Source organism: Trematomus bernacchii, unplaced genomic scaffold, assembly GCF_902827165.1.
Source record: "Trematomus bernacchii unplaced genomic scaffold, fTreBer1.1, whole genome shotgun sequence".
Lineage (NCBI taxonomy): Eukaryota > Metazoa > Chordata > Actinopteri > Perciformes > Nototheniidae > Trematomus > Trematomus bernacchii.
Window position 1 is genome coordinate 20,139,010 of NW_022987564.1, and position 17,406 is coordinate 20,156,415.

Below are 17,406 nucleotides of genomic sequence, written 5' to 3' on the forward strand. Positions count from 1 at the left end.
GACTTCAACAAATAAGTGAGCGATGGAAAAATGTCTTACTCTTGCGGATACATATTTGGAAAGTAAAACATACACTGCAGATTGAAACATCACTGGCATGTTTTTTGTGCGTGTACATTTACACCCCGGTTTAAAAGGTATAGTTCTCATTTCTTTCACTTTTTACATACAATAAGTCCACTTGTAGGGGTTTGGATTTTTTTTTTTCCTACAAAGCCAAAACGTAACAATAAGTTAAAAGATGCTTTAAAAAAATGATATAATATATATTTTTAAGTAAAGTAAATTCATAATTCGAATATTACAAATAATAATAATGATAATAATGATAATAATAAAAACAATAATAATAATAATAATAATAATAATAATAATAGCAATAATAATAATACCAAATTATAATATAATATAATGTGATTTAATATAATATTAAAGAATAATTACATGATTTATTATTAATTAATGCTCCTTTTTGCCTATTTTTGCCCACAGTCATTTATTTTAAGCCACTAAGTGAATGTCTTTATGATATGTCTATGCTAAGAGACGCATTTGTCACTAGTGTACTGTGAAAGATGCTGCTTCATTCTACAGCTGTTCATAGTGTATTGTGGTGTTTCTTTTATAAATGAAACTACTATAGTGATTTTATTGATCACTTGGCTGCACTTTCAGATAAGTACATGAACCCTTTTGAGAGGACTTACTGCTCACTGTTCATTTAGCTGCTGCTTACTATCAGCAAATGTTCTGTCTTGTATCTGACCCCAGGACAACAGTGTGTTCATTCTGAATCCATGGCACCACTGTTAAAACAAGTTAATTTTGTTGTATTGACTTTTGCACATCCTTCTTTGAGTTTAAAATGTTAAATAATGCTCAAATATCTAGAATAGACAATATATTAATTTAAAATGCGCATACAACTTTCTTTTTCTATTTCTTGTTAAGAGCACTAGCCTACGGTGAAACCAGCCTTCCACGTCTACGTCATTACTACATCCAATCACGTTTCTTGCAACTCTTCTCTGAGCCAATCACAGACGCTCTTTTTAGATCAGACACAGCATCGTGTTAGGCTGTCGCTGCTCAGTGTTGTCATTTCCAAACATGTCCATCACGTTCTAAGTAGAGGATTTTATATTTATCCTGAGAGTTTATTCTCTGTCACAATGAGTAACGTTTGCAGAGAAATCATCACTCTTCAGTTGGGACATTATTCAAACTTTGTCGGGACTCACTGGTGGAATTTACAGGTAAGCAGCTAGCGCTAAGGTAAAGTTAGCATGGCATGTGTTGACAAACTTGGAGAGATAGCTCATGTTAGCAGCAGCGTGAATGTGCAGTCTGTGTTCAATAAACACACCGAGGACATGCAGTGGAAACAACTAGCATATACACAGGCTACATGGTGCTAGAGTGTGAAGTCAGCAGTTTATTTCTGATCAGATAGTCATATTTTAGACGGAAATCGGGGACTCTATTGATATTCCTAAGTGAGATATGTATATTAATCACTTCAAATTAAAATTTAGATGGTTTTGCTACATCCTCAGTCATCTTTAAGGACCCTCCTGCATCCAGCTACAGATGATGTCCTGTATACATTACAACTATATATACATTCGAGATACTTGTATTGTTTGTGATAAGCTGAACTATTTTCCTTTATGGCCAAATGAAATGATCCTACTTTTTTAGTTGTATACAATCTTTAAAGAGTCTCTTGGATCAGCTGGAAAATGCATCGTCACAAAGCTGAAGACAGGGTTTGTTTTTTTGATGATACAATATTTTGGATAAAAACACCCAAAAGCATATACACAAGTTTTTAAATTAGCAAAACCTTAAATAATAACAACTACAGCAGCAAAAACCGTAATGCAGCATCAATATCAATCCAACATAATGTATAACAATAAAACCCTGAGAGAAAGCCCTTTTACTGCACATTGCATTTGTTTTACTTTTGCTAATGATACTCCATTAGTTTTCCTTCAGTTAGGTTTTTAGATGGATGACTTTAACCTAGCAGAACATTTTACACTGTGGTATTAGAACTTTTCATTTTTAAAGTTAAGGGTCTGAATGCTTTGCAAAAACCGAGTAAGTTCAAGCCCACATAAATATTTTACTCTAAATGACAATTGTAGTAGTAAAAAAAACATAAAGCATTACATTGCAAACATAGAACTATATATCTTCCGTCCAAAACTTGAGTAAAATCTGTTAAAATGGGGCTAATCCCCTTGTGTCTGTTTGCAGGATGCCTCTTTGTCCTACGATCCAGACACGTCCCTGGGTGAGATCCAGAGTGATGTCCTCTTTCGAGAGGGACAGACTCTGGGGGGACACGTCACACACACACCTCGCCTCATCGCCATGGATCTCAAAGGTAACTTCCTCTGATCCTGTTGTTTCATAATCAAACAAAATTAGAATTGCTTCACTAGTTTAACTATGGGTAAAACATTGATATGTCTTACATGGATACAGGTTCCTATAGTAACCTGGTTTTGTAACCTGGTTTTGTATGCTGCTGGCTAAGCTGATGTCACACATTTCTATAACAGGAAGTCTCCGGACTCTACGGCAGGAGGGAAGTCTGTATGACCCCAGCGAAGAGGCCTCCGCTGTCACATGGTAGATGAAAGTGTCTCTGTGTATGCATTACTTCCTGTGTGTTTACAGATTTTAAGGGCACAACAAACTGTGTTGTATTTATAGTAGGACTGAAACTAACACTTGTTTTCATTATCTGTAAATCTGCCAAGAAGTCTAGATTATTCAGATCATTGTTTGGTCTATAGAATGTTATAAACTAGTAAGATGTCCATCGGAGTATCTCACATCACAAGTCTCAGGACAGGTGATTTCTAGTCATGTCAGCAGCGCTAATTGAAAGGTACAGTGTATTCCTGGTGGATTTTGGCACCTTTAACTTAAGTTTTAATGTAATGAAATACTGTACAACAATCCTCAAAGTGCTCACTTACTGTTAAATATTTTAGTTAAAGGTCAAACCTCTATTGATGGATGTATCAGATCTGCCTACTTTCCCTTTCTTTTTATAACTGATATTGAAGCTAAATGTTAGACAGTTCTTGGTCTTTTTTATTTCAAACTGTGCTCCATCTGGCAGGGAGGGAAGCCTCATGATGCACGAAGAAACTCCAGCTGAGAAGAACCCTTTTCTAGAAGATCTGGACAGGCTGGATGTGAGTATTTGTGAAGAAAATCCAACTAACAAGCAGCTTAACGATGCAGAGTGTTTTCATTTCACTGTCATCTTGAGATAGTGATGCCAAGCAATTTGTAATAATGCGGTTTTATAGCAATCACAAAACAAACAGAAGATCAACACTACCACAACCTTTAGTGCCAACGTAGGTTTCCAAAAGGCCACATGATGTCATCATTATTATCATCAAAAGTTTCTTGTGTACAAGCGTGTCCATCTACCTTTTTGTCTTTAATCATTTTCCCTATTAAGACACAAAAATAAAGAGCAACAAAGAGTCGTACAACATAATACAACTTTAATTGAAGTGGATACAGTTAATACAAATACATGCTCAAAGTACCGATAATGAATAAAGGAAAAAAAGAATGATGGTATTTTTCCAGTACGGATAATTATGAAATTACTGTATGTATAGAAAAAAATACGACTTAACATATATAAATTAAGGAAACTAAATAAATAGAAAAAATAGTCTCTTAGGTGCATTCACACCAGCCTTTTAGGGTGCATTCACACCAGCCTTTTAGGGTGCATTCACACCAGCCTTTTAGGGTGCATTCACACCAGCCTCTTAGGGTGCATTCACACCAGCCTTTTAGGTCACATTCACACCAGCCTTTTAGGGTGCATTCACACCAGCCTCTTAGGGTGCATTCACACCAGCCTTTTAGGTCACATTCACACCAGTCTCTTAGGGTGCATTCACACCAGCCTTTTAGGTCGCATTCACACCAGCCTTTTATAGTCCGGTTGAATCGAACCCTGGTGCGTTTAGCCGCTTGGTGCGGTTCATTTGGGTCGGTGTGAACACAGTCCGAGACCTCTTAAGTGAACTAAACAACCGGACTCTGGTCCGCTAAAATAGGTGGTCTCGGACCGCTTGCTAGTGAACTCTGGAGCGGTTCATCGCTGGTGTGAACGCAGTCCGCACCAAAACATAGGAAGCGTAGTATTTACGAGTCACAAGAACGCGGGTGTCTTCATTTCTTTAGTGAAAGAGTGAAGCAGAACGAAGTGTTGAACAGTGTCGTGTAAAGTAAAAACTATACATAAAAGTCAGAGCCACCTGTCGTCGGTGAAACCCCCTCCTTACTGCAGAACGTCTCTCATTATATGTGTTATAATGTTTTGTATCGCACGTTGTCTGATTATATAATCATATGCGCCGTTGCTGTTGATCTGCTCTCCAGATTAACAACAGCATGAAAATAACCTACCGATGCTCCATGGCGGAGGCTCCGGTAGAAATTGCCGGGATTTGCGTTTTTACCCCCTTAATGTCTGACCAATTGTTGAACAGCATTTCCGAGCACATGACTTGCGTTTAAAGTTTATAGTCCGTTTTAATTTTGCCCGTGTGAACGCAAACCGAACCTTCTGAAAAATGAAACAATGTAACAAACTGTGGTCTGGTGCGCACCAGAGAAGTGGACTATTAGGTGTGAATGCACCCTTAATTAATGTTACTTCCCCGCTGTTACATTTTTCTTGCTTATTTTCCATTAAATGCATCAAAGGCTCCTATATGGAATTAAAGGCCTGCCTCCTTTTAAGACTGTATGTTATTTTCTTCTTCCTTCACTAGCCTAAGCTCGTCTCACTACATGTTTCCAAGATAAAACATTTAAACATGAGATGCCTATGGACACCAACGGCTTCTCCATGTCTTCCTACCTTTGCTATTTGAATAGCCAGGAAGATATTTAGCAGTAGATAGCACCTGATCATGGCAGGTTACTGGTACACATATCAACCACAGCCAGAATGTACTAGCCTGATGGAATCTGATATGCTTTTAGAAAATGCAGAGCATTCACACTGTTCGATTGTACTTTATGTAGTTATTTTGATTTAGATTGGTCTGGATTGAGTAATAGTGCTGCAGAAACATTAAGTGTTTTATCCTGACGGTTTGTTTTTCTCTCCAGAGAGGGCAGACCCTTGCTGAAGATGATCTTCACCCCCAACCTCGGCGCTCAGGTAAGACAATCTTAAAGGAACTTTAAAATTCAGCATGAAATAAGATTTTGCATGAAACTCAGCAGCGAGCCCTGTGAACCTCCCCCTCCCCCAGCTGCTGCAGTGAGCCTGGATGTGAACAGCCAGCTGGCACGGCTCCAGAAGGCCTACCGGCTGGAGGGCAGCGTGAGGGTGTGGTCCGACTTCCTGAGGTTGCACCTGCACCCCCGCAGCATCTCCGTTATCCACCAGTTCAACCACGACGGGTAGAGTACAACATCAGACTTAAAACAGGAAGGACAGCTTTGGGATTTAACTTCATGATCGTTTTCACAATACAGACTGATTCATTTGGAATTGTATACTGTTTTCGTCTATATAATATAATATAATCATATTTTCATATTCTACCAATTTAAGATGGCAATACTTGTTTAAAGTAATCCAAATCAATTTGATACCTGATATTATAAGCACTTTACCAGTTTACAGTGACACACAGAATATATAGACTATGCAAGGATTATGTACAGTATACTTATGATGACTGACAGTGGTGGCATTTACTCCAATACTGTACTCATTTCATCAAAATGACAAGAAGCACAGGCTCAAGGGAAGACAGAATTATGTAGGATATATTAAGGAGAACCTGTTGGCACATATTTAGAGTTAAGTATAGTGAATAAATAGTATATCACAGCACAAGGTGCTGGACATAAAAGGCAAATCAGTGAGCCCAGACTCATAAATCATAGCCAGATGAAGCACAGTCAAATAATTGATAGCAAGTTAACATTGTTTAAGACATAAGAAAAAATAATGTATTCAATTTTTATTAAAAAGAAATGCAAATTCTACTCTTATAAAATGTACTTATCTAGTATCCTATGTTTATATATTTAGTTTGAATAGTAAATGAGTCTATTACAGTGTATCCTAAATTATTATTAATTATTACTTTATATTGAGTATTCTATAGAAACTCTATTTGTTATATTTTAAAGGTATGTGCAATTCCTGGTAAACATGAGGCAGTTGAAAACATATTAGGTATTAAGTATATCTAATCTAAGAACAATTTCACATTGCTTTTACACTGACAGTGCAATACCTCCTGCTGTCCAGTAGATGTCAGGCTTTACTCAGATTTGGCCTTTAAGGCTTTGTTGCTCTTCCTCTTTTACCCCAGTAGCCGCTTTCACACCAAGTACTTTGCCGTACTTAGTTCCCAGCACTTAGTTCCCAGCACTTAGTACCCCCATGGAACTAAAGAGCAGATCGAGTTCACACCGGAATAAGTCCCTGAGGGAAGATTACGCAAATGAAGCCGCTGACGTCACTTCTTCTTCTGCGTTGGGTTTACTGGCAGGCCGCAAACAACTTCACGGTGTATACTGCCACCCGAAGTCCCCGGAGTTGGGGAAGCCTTCCGAGTAAATCGCCAGAGCGTCGACACCTCCTCATCACTCCACCGCTCCCATGTTTTTTTTTTTTTGCCATAAGTTAGTCTCTCTCCGTTGGTGCGCGGGGCTAATGCTAATGCTAATAATGCTAATGCCAGCAAATACAATGGCGGCTTCACAAAACTTTCCAGAGTTTTACGGGGCGGGGTTTGCAATTCACCCAGCCAATCGTGTGTGTGTGTGTGTGTGTGTGTGTGTGTGTGTGTGTGTGTGTGTGTGTGTGTGTGTGTGTGTGTGTGTGTGTGTGTGTGTGTGTGTGTGTGTGTGTGTGTGTGTGTGTGTGTGTGTGTGTGTGTGTGTGTGTGTGTGTGTGTGTGTGTGTGTGTGTGTGTGTGTGTGTGTGTGGGTGTGGGTGTGGGTGTGGGTGTGGGTGTGTGTGTGTGTGGACTGGCTTCCCTTATGGGGACAAAATAAGGGGAATCATTTTAGGGTGAAGACCTGGGGCCTATACTACGAAGCAGGATTTTTGTTTAGCCAGCTAACTTCAGGGGTTTCCGGTCCTACGAAGCTGGTTCACTTTTTAGCGGGCTAGATAACTTATTCTGAGCGGCTATCCTCCGGAGCAGGATAGGTTCCAGGATAAAAGCACTGCCTGCTGACCAATCAGAGCTCAGTGTGCGGAGTTTAAAGCGATCAATTCATATGACAGGAGGAGAAAGGAAATACAGTTTAAACTGCCGTTGCAGGAAAGACGGCCGGCCAAAATCACCGACTGTGTGAGCGTGAAAATTAATAGAATATCCCCTCCCATCTTCAGAGCAATCTGACTATTATAACATTAGCGTTAAGAAAGCTTAATTAAATATCTGCCACAACATAAGTAACCGGATCAGAGTAACATTAAATACAGTCCGCGGCACTGTGAGTTCAGACGGCGATGAGTCCCATTATCAATCATATCACATCATAATGTATCATATATTTCCTTATCTGAGTCAGCTTCTTGAGCTGTATCTGGCGTGCAACACTCACAGTGTCACATAGCCTACTGTATGCAGAAGTGTTATTTTAAGCAACACATTAAGTTGACGAAACACTCGAGTCAAATGTAATTAAAGTCAGATCCACTCGTGTCTTAGACGGGGCAGCAGTGATATCATAAAACTGTTAATGAACGTATTCAAACACTTTTTCTTTTACCAGCAGTATTCACCTTGCAGGTGCAGCTATGTGGCTTTTATCCTGGATAAAGTGTTTAAGTCATGGATGTTTAAAGTTTAACGTCTTCATATTTGTCTAATATTAGTTGACTTTTCATTCAGGAAATATATGACGCGCTGCGCTGCCAGTACACGGCTTGTCCATGTTTGTGATTGGTCGAACACTCCAAATACAACCCCTTTCATGTGAACGCGCACCTAACTAGATAGGACACGGCTGGCTTGAGCAATCGAGTTGATAGCCAGCGTCGTAGGACAGTTTAGCGAGAGCGTTTTTTTTTTTGATTTAGTCAACCGGATAACTCAAAACATATCCAGGATATGTTGAACTAGATTCGTAGTATAGGCCCCTGGTTAGGGTTAGGCATGTGTTGGTTAAGGTTAGGATAAGTCTCCAGGAAATGCATGTAAGTCAATGTAATGTCCCCTGAAGTAATGTATACATGGTATGTGTGTGTGTGTGTGTATAGGGAGGCTCACCGTCTGGAGGCGTTCGGCCAGGGAGAGGCCCTCCTGCAGGGGCCCGTGCTGGAGCAGCTGGAGGACAAACTGCACTTCTTCGTAGAGGAGTGTGACTACCTGCAGGTGAGCCATGATTTTATACTGGACGGTATTATAACCGTATTGTGTAAGCAGTGGTGGAAAAAGTACTCGAAAGTAGCGATTCTTAAAAGTCTGACCAAGGTAAAGTACCAAAGTGTTGGCATCAAAATATACTAAAGTACGAAAAGTACTCGCTATGCGTAGTGGCCCATTTCAGAATCATATATAGATATAATTACTGATTATTGATGCATTAATCTATGGGGGGGGGGGGGAAATAACAACACAATGCCAGAAATAAAAAAAAAAGTAAAAAGTGATTTCATACAAGTACATAACAGATCACAATAATATCCACCATAATATAATTTTTTTTAAATCATTTTAAAGATAAACCATTTGCAGTAAATCTCGGTTTAAGCTGTCATTAACTCCTGGTCTCTCTGCATTTCCTATCAGGGTTTCCAGGTGTTGTGTGACCTGGCGAATGGCTTTGCAGGCCTGGGGTCAAAGGTCACAGAGATGCTACAGGACTCCTACGGTGGGAGGGGCATCCTGACCTGGGGGTTAGCGCCTGTCAGTCACCCGGATTCAGTGAGTCACCTCCTCCAGAGGGATATTTAAAATGCTGACGTTTTGTAGATGTGCTTCTGTACTCACGTTGTTCCCCCCCCCCCAGACCCCCATGAGGGAGCTGTACCACCAGCTGAACTGCACCTTAGGGACGGTGAGCATGGCCAGCCACAGCTCCTTCTTCTGCCCCCTCACTCTGAGGGGGGGGCTGGGCAGACGGCCCTCTGCTCCCGCTGCGTTCCCCTACCTAAACTATGATGTGAGTTTTTGATTTAATTTACCATGTTTCTATCTGTGCTCTTTGCAAATTTACTTATTATTTTAAAGAGTTTTTAAGGGATGTTTATAATGATTTACTAAGTTCAATTTGATATTTTTTAATACCATTTCAATGCCTTATTTTGACAATTCTTTCTTGACATTTATCTTACTCAAAATGACATTAAATACATAAATGAAACAAACAATATGACAAATGTGAATGAAAAGAAGTGTCAAACTGTCTCTCTTAACTAACACTAAACTAAATGTTAAGACTCATAAAACGTATTCATTTCTTTAAGATTTTTAATTTAGATATGATTAGGAAATTGTTAAGGGCGATCCAGACCAAAATGATAAGAATATTTATAAATCTATAACTTTAATAGTATCCTATGCTTATATATTTTTCTACTGTTGATATGTGTATATTTACTTTTTCTTGTTTCATTTTATAATGTTTAACTTGTGCAATGCCAAGTTTGAAGACTAATTCAACTTTATTCAAATACAATTCTTTAAGATTTGAAATTTAGATTTGAGTAAGGATATGGAAAGGCTTAATATTAGTACATTTAATATTTTAGGAATCATTGTAATTCAACTAGATGGTGGAGTTCACACCATAATTATAAAGACAAAAACAATACTTTTTTTGAGAGTTTATCATGGCCAAGAGAATCGCAGTCAGTCATTTAAAACCCATCTGAACATGAATGTGTATTTCTTCCACACAAGAGAGTGGATTAGAAAACAATAGTCTCAAATATTTTCTATCATAAATAAAGTTTATGAAATAAACAGCATCCATTTGCTCATTGTGGCCCAGCAGCAGCTCATTTTCAACTGTTATTATTTATTTATATTCTAATGTGAATTTCCCTCTGCCCAACAGACAGCAGTTATGGGTCATCAATATTATTTTGTGTAGGTCTAACACGGCTGCAGTGTATGCTTAGTGTCCATGTTTAGTTAATGTAATATCATCAAATATATATAAGGAACTATCTGTGCTGTCCCTCCCCTCTCTCAGCCCTCCCTGTGGTACCACTCCTCCTCCGTGCTGGCCCTGGCCCTCGATGCCCTCACCCTGCCCTACAGGCTGCACAGAGACAGCGTCCCCATGTGGCAGATGGCCGACTCCCTGGCCGTCTCTGGCAGGAAGGTGAGAAACTGCTGCTGCATTATCCCTCATATCTGTTTGGGATGATCATGCTCTCAGCTTTTAATGACGGGTCTAATATGAATCCTAGGTGGTGGCTGCTTACGGTGCAGTTCCCTTACCCATGATGCAAGGCAGCTCTCTCCCTGACGCCCTGACTGCCTGCACAGAGGCGTTGCCCTGGAAACCTCTATCAGCTTGCCCTGAACCCGACAACGGGCGATTATACGGCCAGTGGGCGACGCTCAAAGGCTACGAGGGACAGAAGCTAACCAGGTCTGAATTTTCTTATTAAATTAATAATGGACAGTGTTTTAATGTATTTTAAACACTAGTGCTGTACCCTTCACAGTGAGTCATCATTTAAAAGAGCGTTTTTGCACTGCTGTAGAAAACTGTCTGGCCGCTTGCAGCTGCCAGGTGTGAAGTTGATTTGATGAAAGGTTCTTGATATATGCTAAGGATATTTATACATACCGGTACATAGACGGACATAAAATATTTTCCTAACCATAGAACACTAACGAACAATATCACCATTACTTCTCATCAAAATACATTTAAGTACACCAATACATGGCAAATTGAAGTACTCTTCTACTGTTTTCCTCTATACAACGTCTCATAAAACACAAAAAAAGGAATCATTGGGGGATCCTATAAAAAGGCTCAAAATTAGGGAATCACTAATGAAAAGTTCCTAAAATAAATAAATAAAGACGCTGGGAACTTGTTCTTCGGTCCTCCCGTTCCTGGGACATGTGAGCCGTGTCCGGTGAAGGCACTGTCTCCCTGCATGTAAAATCCACCAGACAAATATTTTACCCTCAATCACTAACATCGGGTGAAAATAACCCGAACACGTGCATGTTGAAAAAACCAGGGATGGGAGCAGGGCAACACGCCTACCCTCTAGAGCAGTGGTTCTCAACTGGTCAGGCCTCGGGACCCACTTTTTCCTTTGTCCATAGATCGCGACCCGAAATTTGAACCACTCAAATCTATTCAACAAAAAATCGTGCTGTAATATATATATATATATATGCTTTTCAGCGTACAATATTAATTAAAGTGAAGTACACTGCATATCTCCCTTATATCCCTTCACAGAACTAAAGTATGCTTTTTAAAAAGGTTTAATGAGATGATGGAATCAAAGCTGAACTGTATAACATAAAAAGGCACACATGCTGAAAACCCAACCCCAGCAGGGGGGTCTGGGGGGATTCTCCCCCAGGAGATTTTTAGAAATACTAACATATAAACTACGCAATCTGGTACACTCTGAGAAGAAATTAAATAAATCTATTACTACCCGACATATTTAATAATATTTTATGCCATTTTTTGATTTTTACTTTGTTCTGTGACCTGTCAATCATCAAACCGGGGGTCGTATTTCATCATGTGTTCATTTTTATCTGAAGATGTACCCATGGATGTATAAAGAGTAGTTCTACCTCAAAGTTATTCTCCGTGGGGCTTCCGGCAACAACACCATGCCATTATCTTGATTCTGATTGGCCAGAAGACTCGAAAAAACATCAGCAAAGATGTTTTATTTAGAAGATGATCACTACGTGACAGAAGTTTTAAAACTGTTTATGGTCTCCGGCATTTCCAGTCAAACGGCTACTGCGTGCGCAGCGTTAGAACATCGGGCCTTCAAAATAAAAGTTCAAAATCTTTTGTAATCTTTTTTACACTTCTTTTTTTTTTTACTCGCACATCGCGACCCACCAGTTGGGAACCACTGCTCTAGACGTCAGTGAGCAGCCTCAAGCTACCCAAGGACCCCCGCAGCTCAGACAGCAGCGACACAGTGAAAATCATATGAACCCAATCACATGGGTGAAAATCACTGATGTTAGTGTTCTACAATATACAGCCATTTATTGGAACATGTGCACCAAATGTGTCAGGTTCAGGGGTTGACCATATGATAAATCAGACTGATCCCTGATTTTAGGCTGAAAAAGGGATACACTGCGTCGGATAAGGACAGTTACCACAGGGCTAAAGAAGTCTTTGAAATGAAACCAAAAACAACCCTTAATTTAGAGGGTTTTAACAAATAAGCGGTCCTTTTTTAGCTGAATTCATTTCATAGTTACCGTATGCTTTAGTATTTAAATGACAGTTTCATAATGTCAGGTTACTTTACTCAACAGTAAGGAATTGCAGGATTACACATGTAAGATATTAAAACAAACAGGCAGGCATTTACCCCTTAAACAGATACACGGAAATGTATGTAAAAGTGTTGCTGAACATGTTTCCGCTCAGCTCTCTGGCCCCGGGGACCCGGCCCCCCACCCCTCTGCACAGCCTCAACAGAGGGGAGGACGTCCTGGAGTACTACATCAGAACCTTCTACCCCTCGTCCCCCCTGTGAGTCCCCTCTCTGCCGCATGCTGTTAACTCTCATGTCCATTTTCCTTCCTCATCTGTAGGAGAAACAATATATTCTAATCCGATCTGCTCTCCATCTTCATACACAGGGCTCTGCAGTTGGTGTCCTCTCCCAGTAAGCTGACACCACCTTTCCCTCGGATATTCACCCCGTCCCTCGGTGCCCAGGGCTTCCTACAGAGCCAGCCTCCTCCACGTGGATGTAAGCAGATTTGTGTTCTTTTTGTAGCTTAAAGGGACGGTTTCAGAAGTCAAAGTAGTACTTAAACAGACAGGAGGGCCAGCAGTGAAGCAAAGCGAGGCCCTGCTGTGGAAGGGGGCCGCAGCACAACGTGTTAGAGCCACCTAAAAGAAAATTCAACATCAGTAAAGGTGTACGCTATATTTAGAAGATTTGTATCGCTCTAACTTGACGTCACACAGCTCTTCTCTGATGGGGAACTGAAGCCGTTATCTGTGCTCTCTGCAAAGCCACTGGACTCCAAAAACAGTCATTTTATCTTCTCCTGGAACACGTGAGCTGCTGCTGAACCCAGGGGTTAGCCTGGGCCCTGTCAACGGGTTCAGGATGTTATATATAAAGGATTTTTAATGATTAATTTAAACTACAAGTAATTATACCTTAAACGTCTCCTATCATGCAAAATGCACTTTTTGATGTCTTTTATACGTAAATATGTGTCCCTGGTGTGTCAGGGAACTCACAAAGTGTCAGAAAACTAAACCCTCTCTCTTTTCCTCCATTCCCAAATCTCTAAAAACGGGGGTACAACGTCGCTATCAGAAACAATGCGCAACGTGTTTTGGACGTAATATGGTCTTTGTTTGCATTAGCAAGCATCGCTAACACTCAGAGCTAACCTGTACTGGAGAGAGTATGTGTAAAAAAGCAGGAAATAAAAAAAGAACTCGCCTTGTGATAAACCCGCAAGAGAAAAAGCGTTTGAGCTCCATACTGTTTCAGAAATAATCCGTGATGGGGTTTGGAACATGATATGGCCTTTCATCACGGCAGCATTTAGCGGAGTAACTCGGTAGAATTCTGAGCAGGCACAAGCTCCTTCTCTTTTTCTTTTCTTTTTTTTTTTAAGCTAAGGACCCAGAATCAGCACTGAGGGGTATGAGGCATGGCTAGAATGGGTGCACTGTTTGGTATTTTGAGCAAAACACTTCATAGACATGTTTCTATAATTTATCTGAGACCTATAATATATGCCTAAAAATAGTATAATAGGAGACCTTTAAGATATTGCACACCTTTTATAGATATCCAAAACCATTCCATGACTTTCAAAGGGCCTTTTGCAATAACCTGTTCCTTGCAATCTTGCTAAAGACACATTTAAAGAATCTACATTATCCTACATGACTATGGCCAAAATCAAAAATCTAATTTTGAACTGCTACCTCCGCGACCCGACCACGGATAATCGGGAGAAGATGGAGATGGATGGATGGATGTTTTTTATACATAAACATGTGTCCCCTCTGTGTAAAGAGATTCTGAAAGTTTCAGGAAAAAAGATTCGCTCACTTTTTGTCCTGATCCATTTATATAAAAACCTGTCTGAAAATGAGCTGATCAGATTTTGGCCACTTTGTGATGTCATAACGATTTTTTGGCTTGTGTAACCATTAGCCAATCATCAACCCCCCCCCCCCACCTTATCACCTGAATCTCCTCCTAGAGCACCATTGTGTTCTTTGTAACCAAATATCTCTGAGGGGCGTGGGGAGTGGCTCCTTATTTTCATCTAATGGCGCGTTTCCACTACAGCGCGGAGCACGGTTTAAGAGGGCTGTGACGTCAGCGGCCCGTCTTTGGTTGCGTTTCCACTTGGCCTAGTACCGGCCGGCGGGTCCTAATTCACAGTTTTTCTGGCCTCATAAAATCGCGGGTCTAGGGCCAGAGACAACGAGGCTGAGTCGGGCTGAGTATGCTAAACTAGAGAGAGCATCGCTGGCAAGGGGGCTACAACTACAACAAGATGGACATATTTGACCGTGATTTAATTGTAATACACGTTTCAAAATGATGCCGAAGTAACAACATACTGATACCGGTTAGTAAAGACCATGAATTAATGCTTTGTCAAGTCTGCAGACAGACGGCAGGCGAAAAACCTTTTAAAATGCGTGTGTTCTAAATGGAGATTGGCTAAGCTAACGCAGTATATGCTCCGACCGTCCACACTCACAACAACGGCCTATACAGACATAAATAAAGCAGCGACTGTATTCACCATGACACAGGCAGTCTGTGGTTTGTACTTGTTTAACTTTTGTCTAGTTTCTGAACATATATGAGGAGCTGTGAGCTCTGAGTGCTAACAGCTAACGGCTGTGTTGTTTTTCTGGGGGTTCTCTGAAGATCACGTCACGGCTCCGCCTACACTGCGTTACTATAGATACTACCCCAGTTCCTAAAACTGTAATGGAAATGCGCCATAAAGTGAGCCAGTCCTAACGAGGCCCAGCCATACCGAGCGGGGCCGAGCGAGGCCGTGTAGTGGAAAAGCGCCATGCAGTAACAGACAGAATCAGCACTTTTGAAACAGGGCTGAAACAGAGGGGATTATGGGATGCTACAATGATCTGTTTGGTGTTTCAGACAAACACTTCAGAGACATGTTTGTATATATCTGAGACCTATAATATATTGATGAAAAACAGTATCATAGGGGACCTTTAACTTATTCTTGAAAAGTCCACCAAAATGTTGCATTCTGAAGTTAAATGCAGCAATCTCGTGCACTTTGAGATCAAAATGAGAGAGAAACTCCCCCTGGAGGGAACACAGGGATTTTAGCTCGGGTAATAAAACCGGCGACCTTCTCTCCCTCCCTTCCTCTGCAGCTCCGGCCCCGGTGGTCTCCTCGGCCCCTGTCATGACGTCCCTCCAGTCCTCCACATCGCTCGGCTCCTGGCTGGCCGAGATGCATCGCGGAGCCAGCACTTTAGACATCTGCCGCGTGGCCCCCAGCTTCCTCTCCCAGGGGCCCGAAATGGCCGACTACAGGGAGGCCCTGGAGGAGCTGCGCCTACTGTCCCGGTGTTACCGCGACGACAGCATGATACACTCCTCGTCAGAAGAGAGTGATGATTACTGATGCTGGTAGCTTTCTGGTCGTGATTTGAATAGACTGCTAAGGCATCAGCCCGCATGCACACACACACACATGCACAGCAAGAAGAGGAGCGGGGCCCCTGGTTTGATTTATATAACAGAATTAAGTGAAGTGTCAGATGAGGGAATATTAGAAGGTTAGACCTCTACATGTGAGAATACATTGAGGTGATGAATGTAGCATCATGTGACTGTATGGACTGTGGTTACATTTCCCTAAATTACTGTTTAACTGTAATTAAATGTGTTTTTTATACTAAGTATACATAAAAAGATTGTTTTTTTACGTTAAGTTGCTCCTGTTTTGGGCACAGGTTGCCCTATGAATTAACATGAATAGCATATATTGCCAAAAAAGTAACCAGCAGCCAGAAAAAGCAGAAGGATGCTCTCATATTCAAGTAAAAGATGGCCACCACAAATGCTTGGTTTCCTTTTTTTTACAAATTAGAATGTGTCACACAAACTGTTTAAAATGGTTAGAAAATGGTTTCCTGTTATTAATCCTGACGATTAAGTGATTTTCTTAAAAAAAGACCGTAGCTAACTGTCATGATTTCTGCCAGTGGCATTCAGCATCAGGCACATTTAGTTCTTACTGAAAACAGGTCATTGAAATATGTAATGTTGCTGCAGTTGGAGTACATATTGAATGTGTAGTTTGAATATTTTCAACCTAGGACGTCAGAATTCATATTAGTTAACGGTTTCTATTTAGTGTGAATGCTGTGCAACAAATAGAAGAACTATTTGAAAAAATAGTTCTTCAAATCTTTATATCTTCTTCTTATTAGTGCAAATGCTCTTTACAGTTCTTCAAATCTTTATTCTTATTTCAACCAATAATTTGCCGTAACTTCAGCATACTTTCAGCTACAGAAACCATTCAAATATTATTATTACTATTCAGCCTTTTCAGCAATCGATGGGAAACGTTCAACTTTTTCAAAATATTCAGCTTTTTAAACTCTTTTTTTAACATGGAAGTCAATCAATCAATCAATCATCAATTAATCAATGTTTATTTATATAGCCCAATATCACAAATGTTACATTTGTCTCAGTGGACTTCACAGTTTGTACAGAATATCAGTATGACAATACGACACCCTCTGTCCTTAGACCCTCACATCGTACAAGGAAAAACTTCCGGATAAAACCCACAGTTTAAAGGGGAAAATGGGAGAAACCTCAGGGAGAGCATCAGAGGAGGGATCCCTCTCCCAGGACGGACAGATGTGCAATAGATGCCGTGTGTAAATTGAAAAGATAATACATTTGCAACATAGATAGTCCAAATGTTTGGAAATGCATGTGTCTATAATAAGAAGATGAATCCACGAGGATATCCATCCAGGACTTATGATCCAGGACCACAGCAGCAGGCACAGCCACGACTCAAGATCCAGGGCTCGCGATCCAGGACTCAGGACCACAGCAACACGATCAGCCATGACTCCGGATCCCGGCGTAGTCAATGGGAGGAACCTTCAAATCCT

At 40.6% G+C, this 17,406-nt stretch overlaps 1 protein-coding gene across 1 annotated transcript; it reads left to right on the forward strand.

Moving 5' to 3' along the window:
• Positions 1-1,084: 1,084 nt before the first annotated feature.
• msto1 (misato mitochondrial distribution and morphology regulator 1) lies at positions 1,085-16,193 on the forward strand. The gene is made up of 14 exons (XM_034125177.1): positions 1,085-1,256; positions 2,266-2,395; positions 2,574-2,643; positions 3,143-3,218; positions 5,173-5,224; positions 5,319-5,469; positions 8,300-8,414; positions 8,832-8,966; positions 9,052-9,204; positions 10,240-10,371; positions 10,460-10,644; positions 12,655-12,759; positions 12,870-12,982; positions 15,637-16,193. The coding sequence occupies exons 1-14, from the start codon at positions 1,173-1,175 to the stop codon at positions 15,888-15,890; spliced, it is 1,755 nt and encodes a 584-aa protein (XP_033981068.1). The 5' UTR covers positions 1,085-1,172; the 3' UTR covers positions 15,891-16,193.
• The last annotated feature ends 1,213 nt before the right edge of the window (positions 16,194-17,406 follow it).

Coding starts and splice junctions, on each gene's coding strand:
- msto1 (XM_034125177.1), top strand. CDS start 1,173: ATGAGTAACGTTTGCAGAGAAATCATCACTCTTCAGTTGGGACATTAT. Junction 1,257..2,265: donor CTCACTGGTGGAATTTACAG/GTAAGCAGCTAG, acceptor GTCTGTTTGCAG/GATGCCTCTTTGTCCTACGA. Junction 2,396..2,573: donor CATCGCCATGGATCTCAAAG/GTAACTTCCTCT, acceptor TTTCTATAACAG/GAAGTCTCCGGACTCTACGG.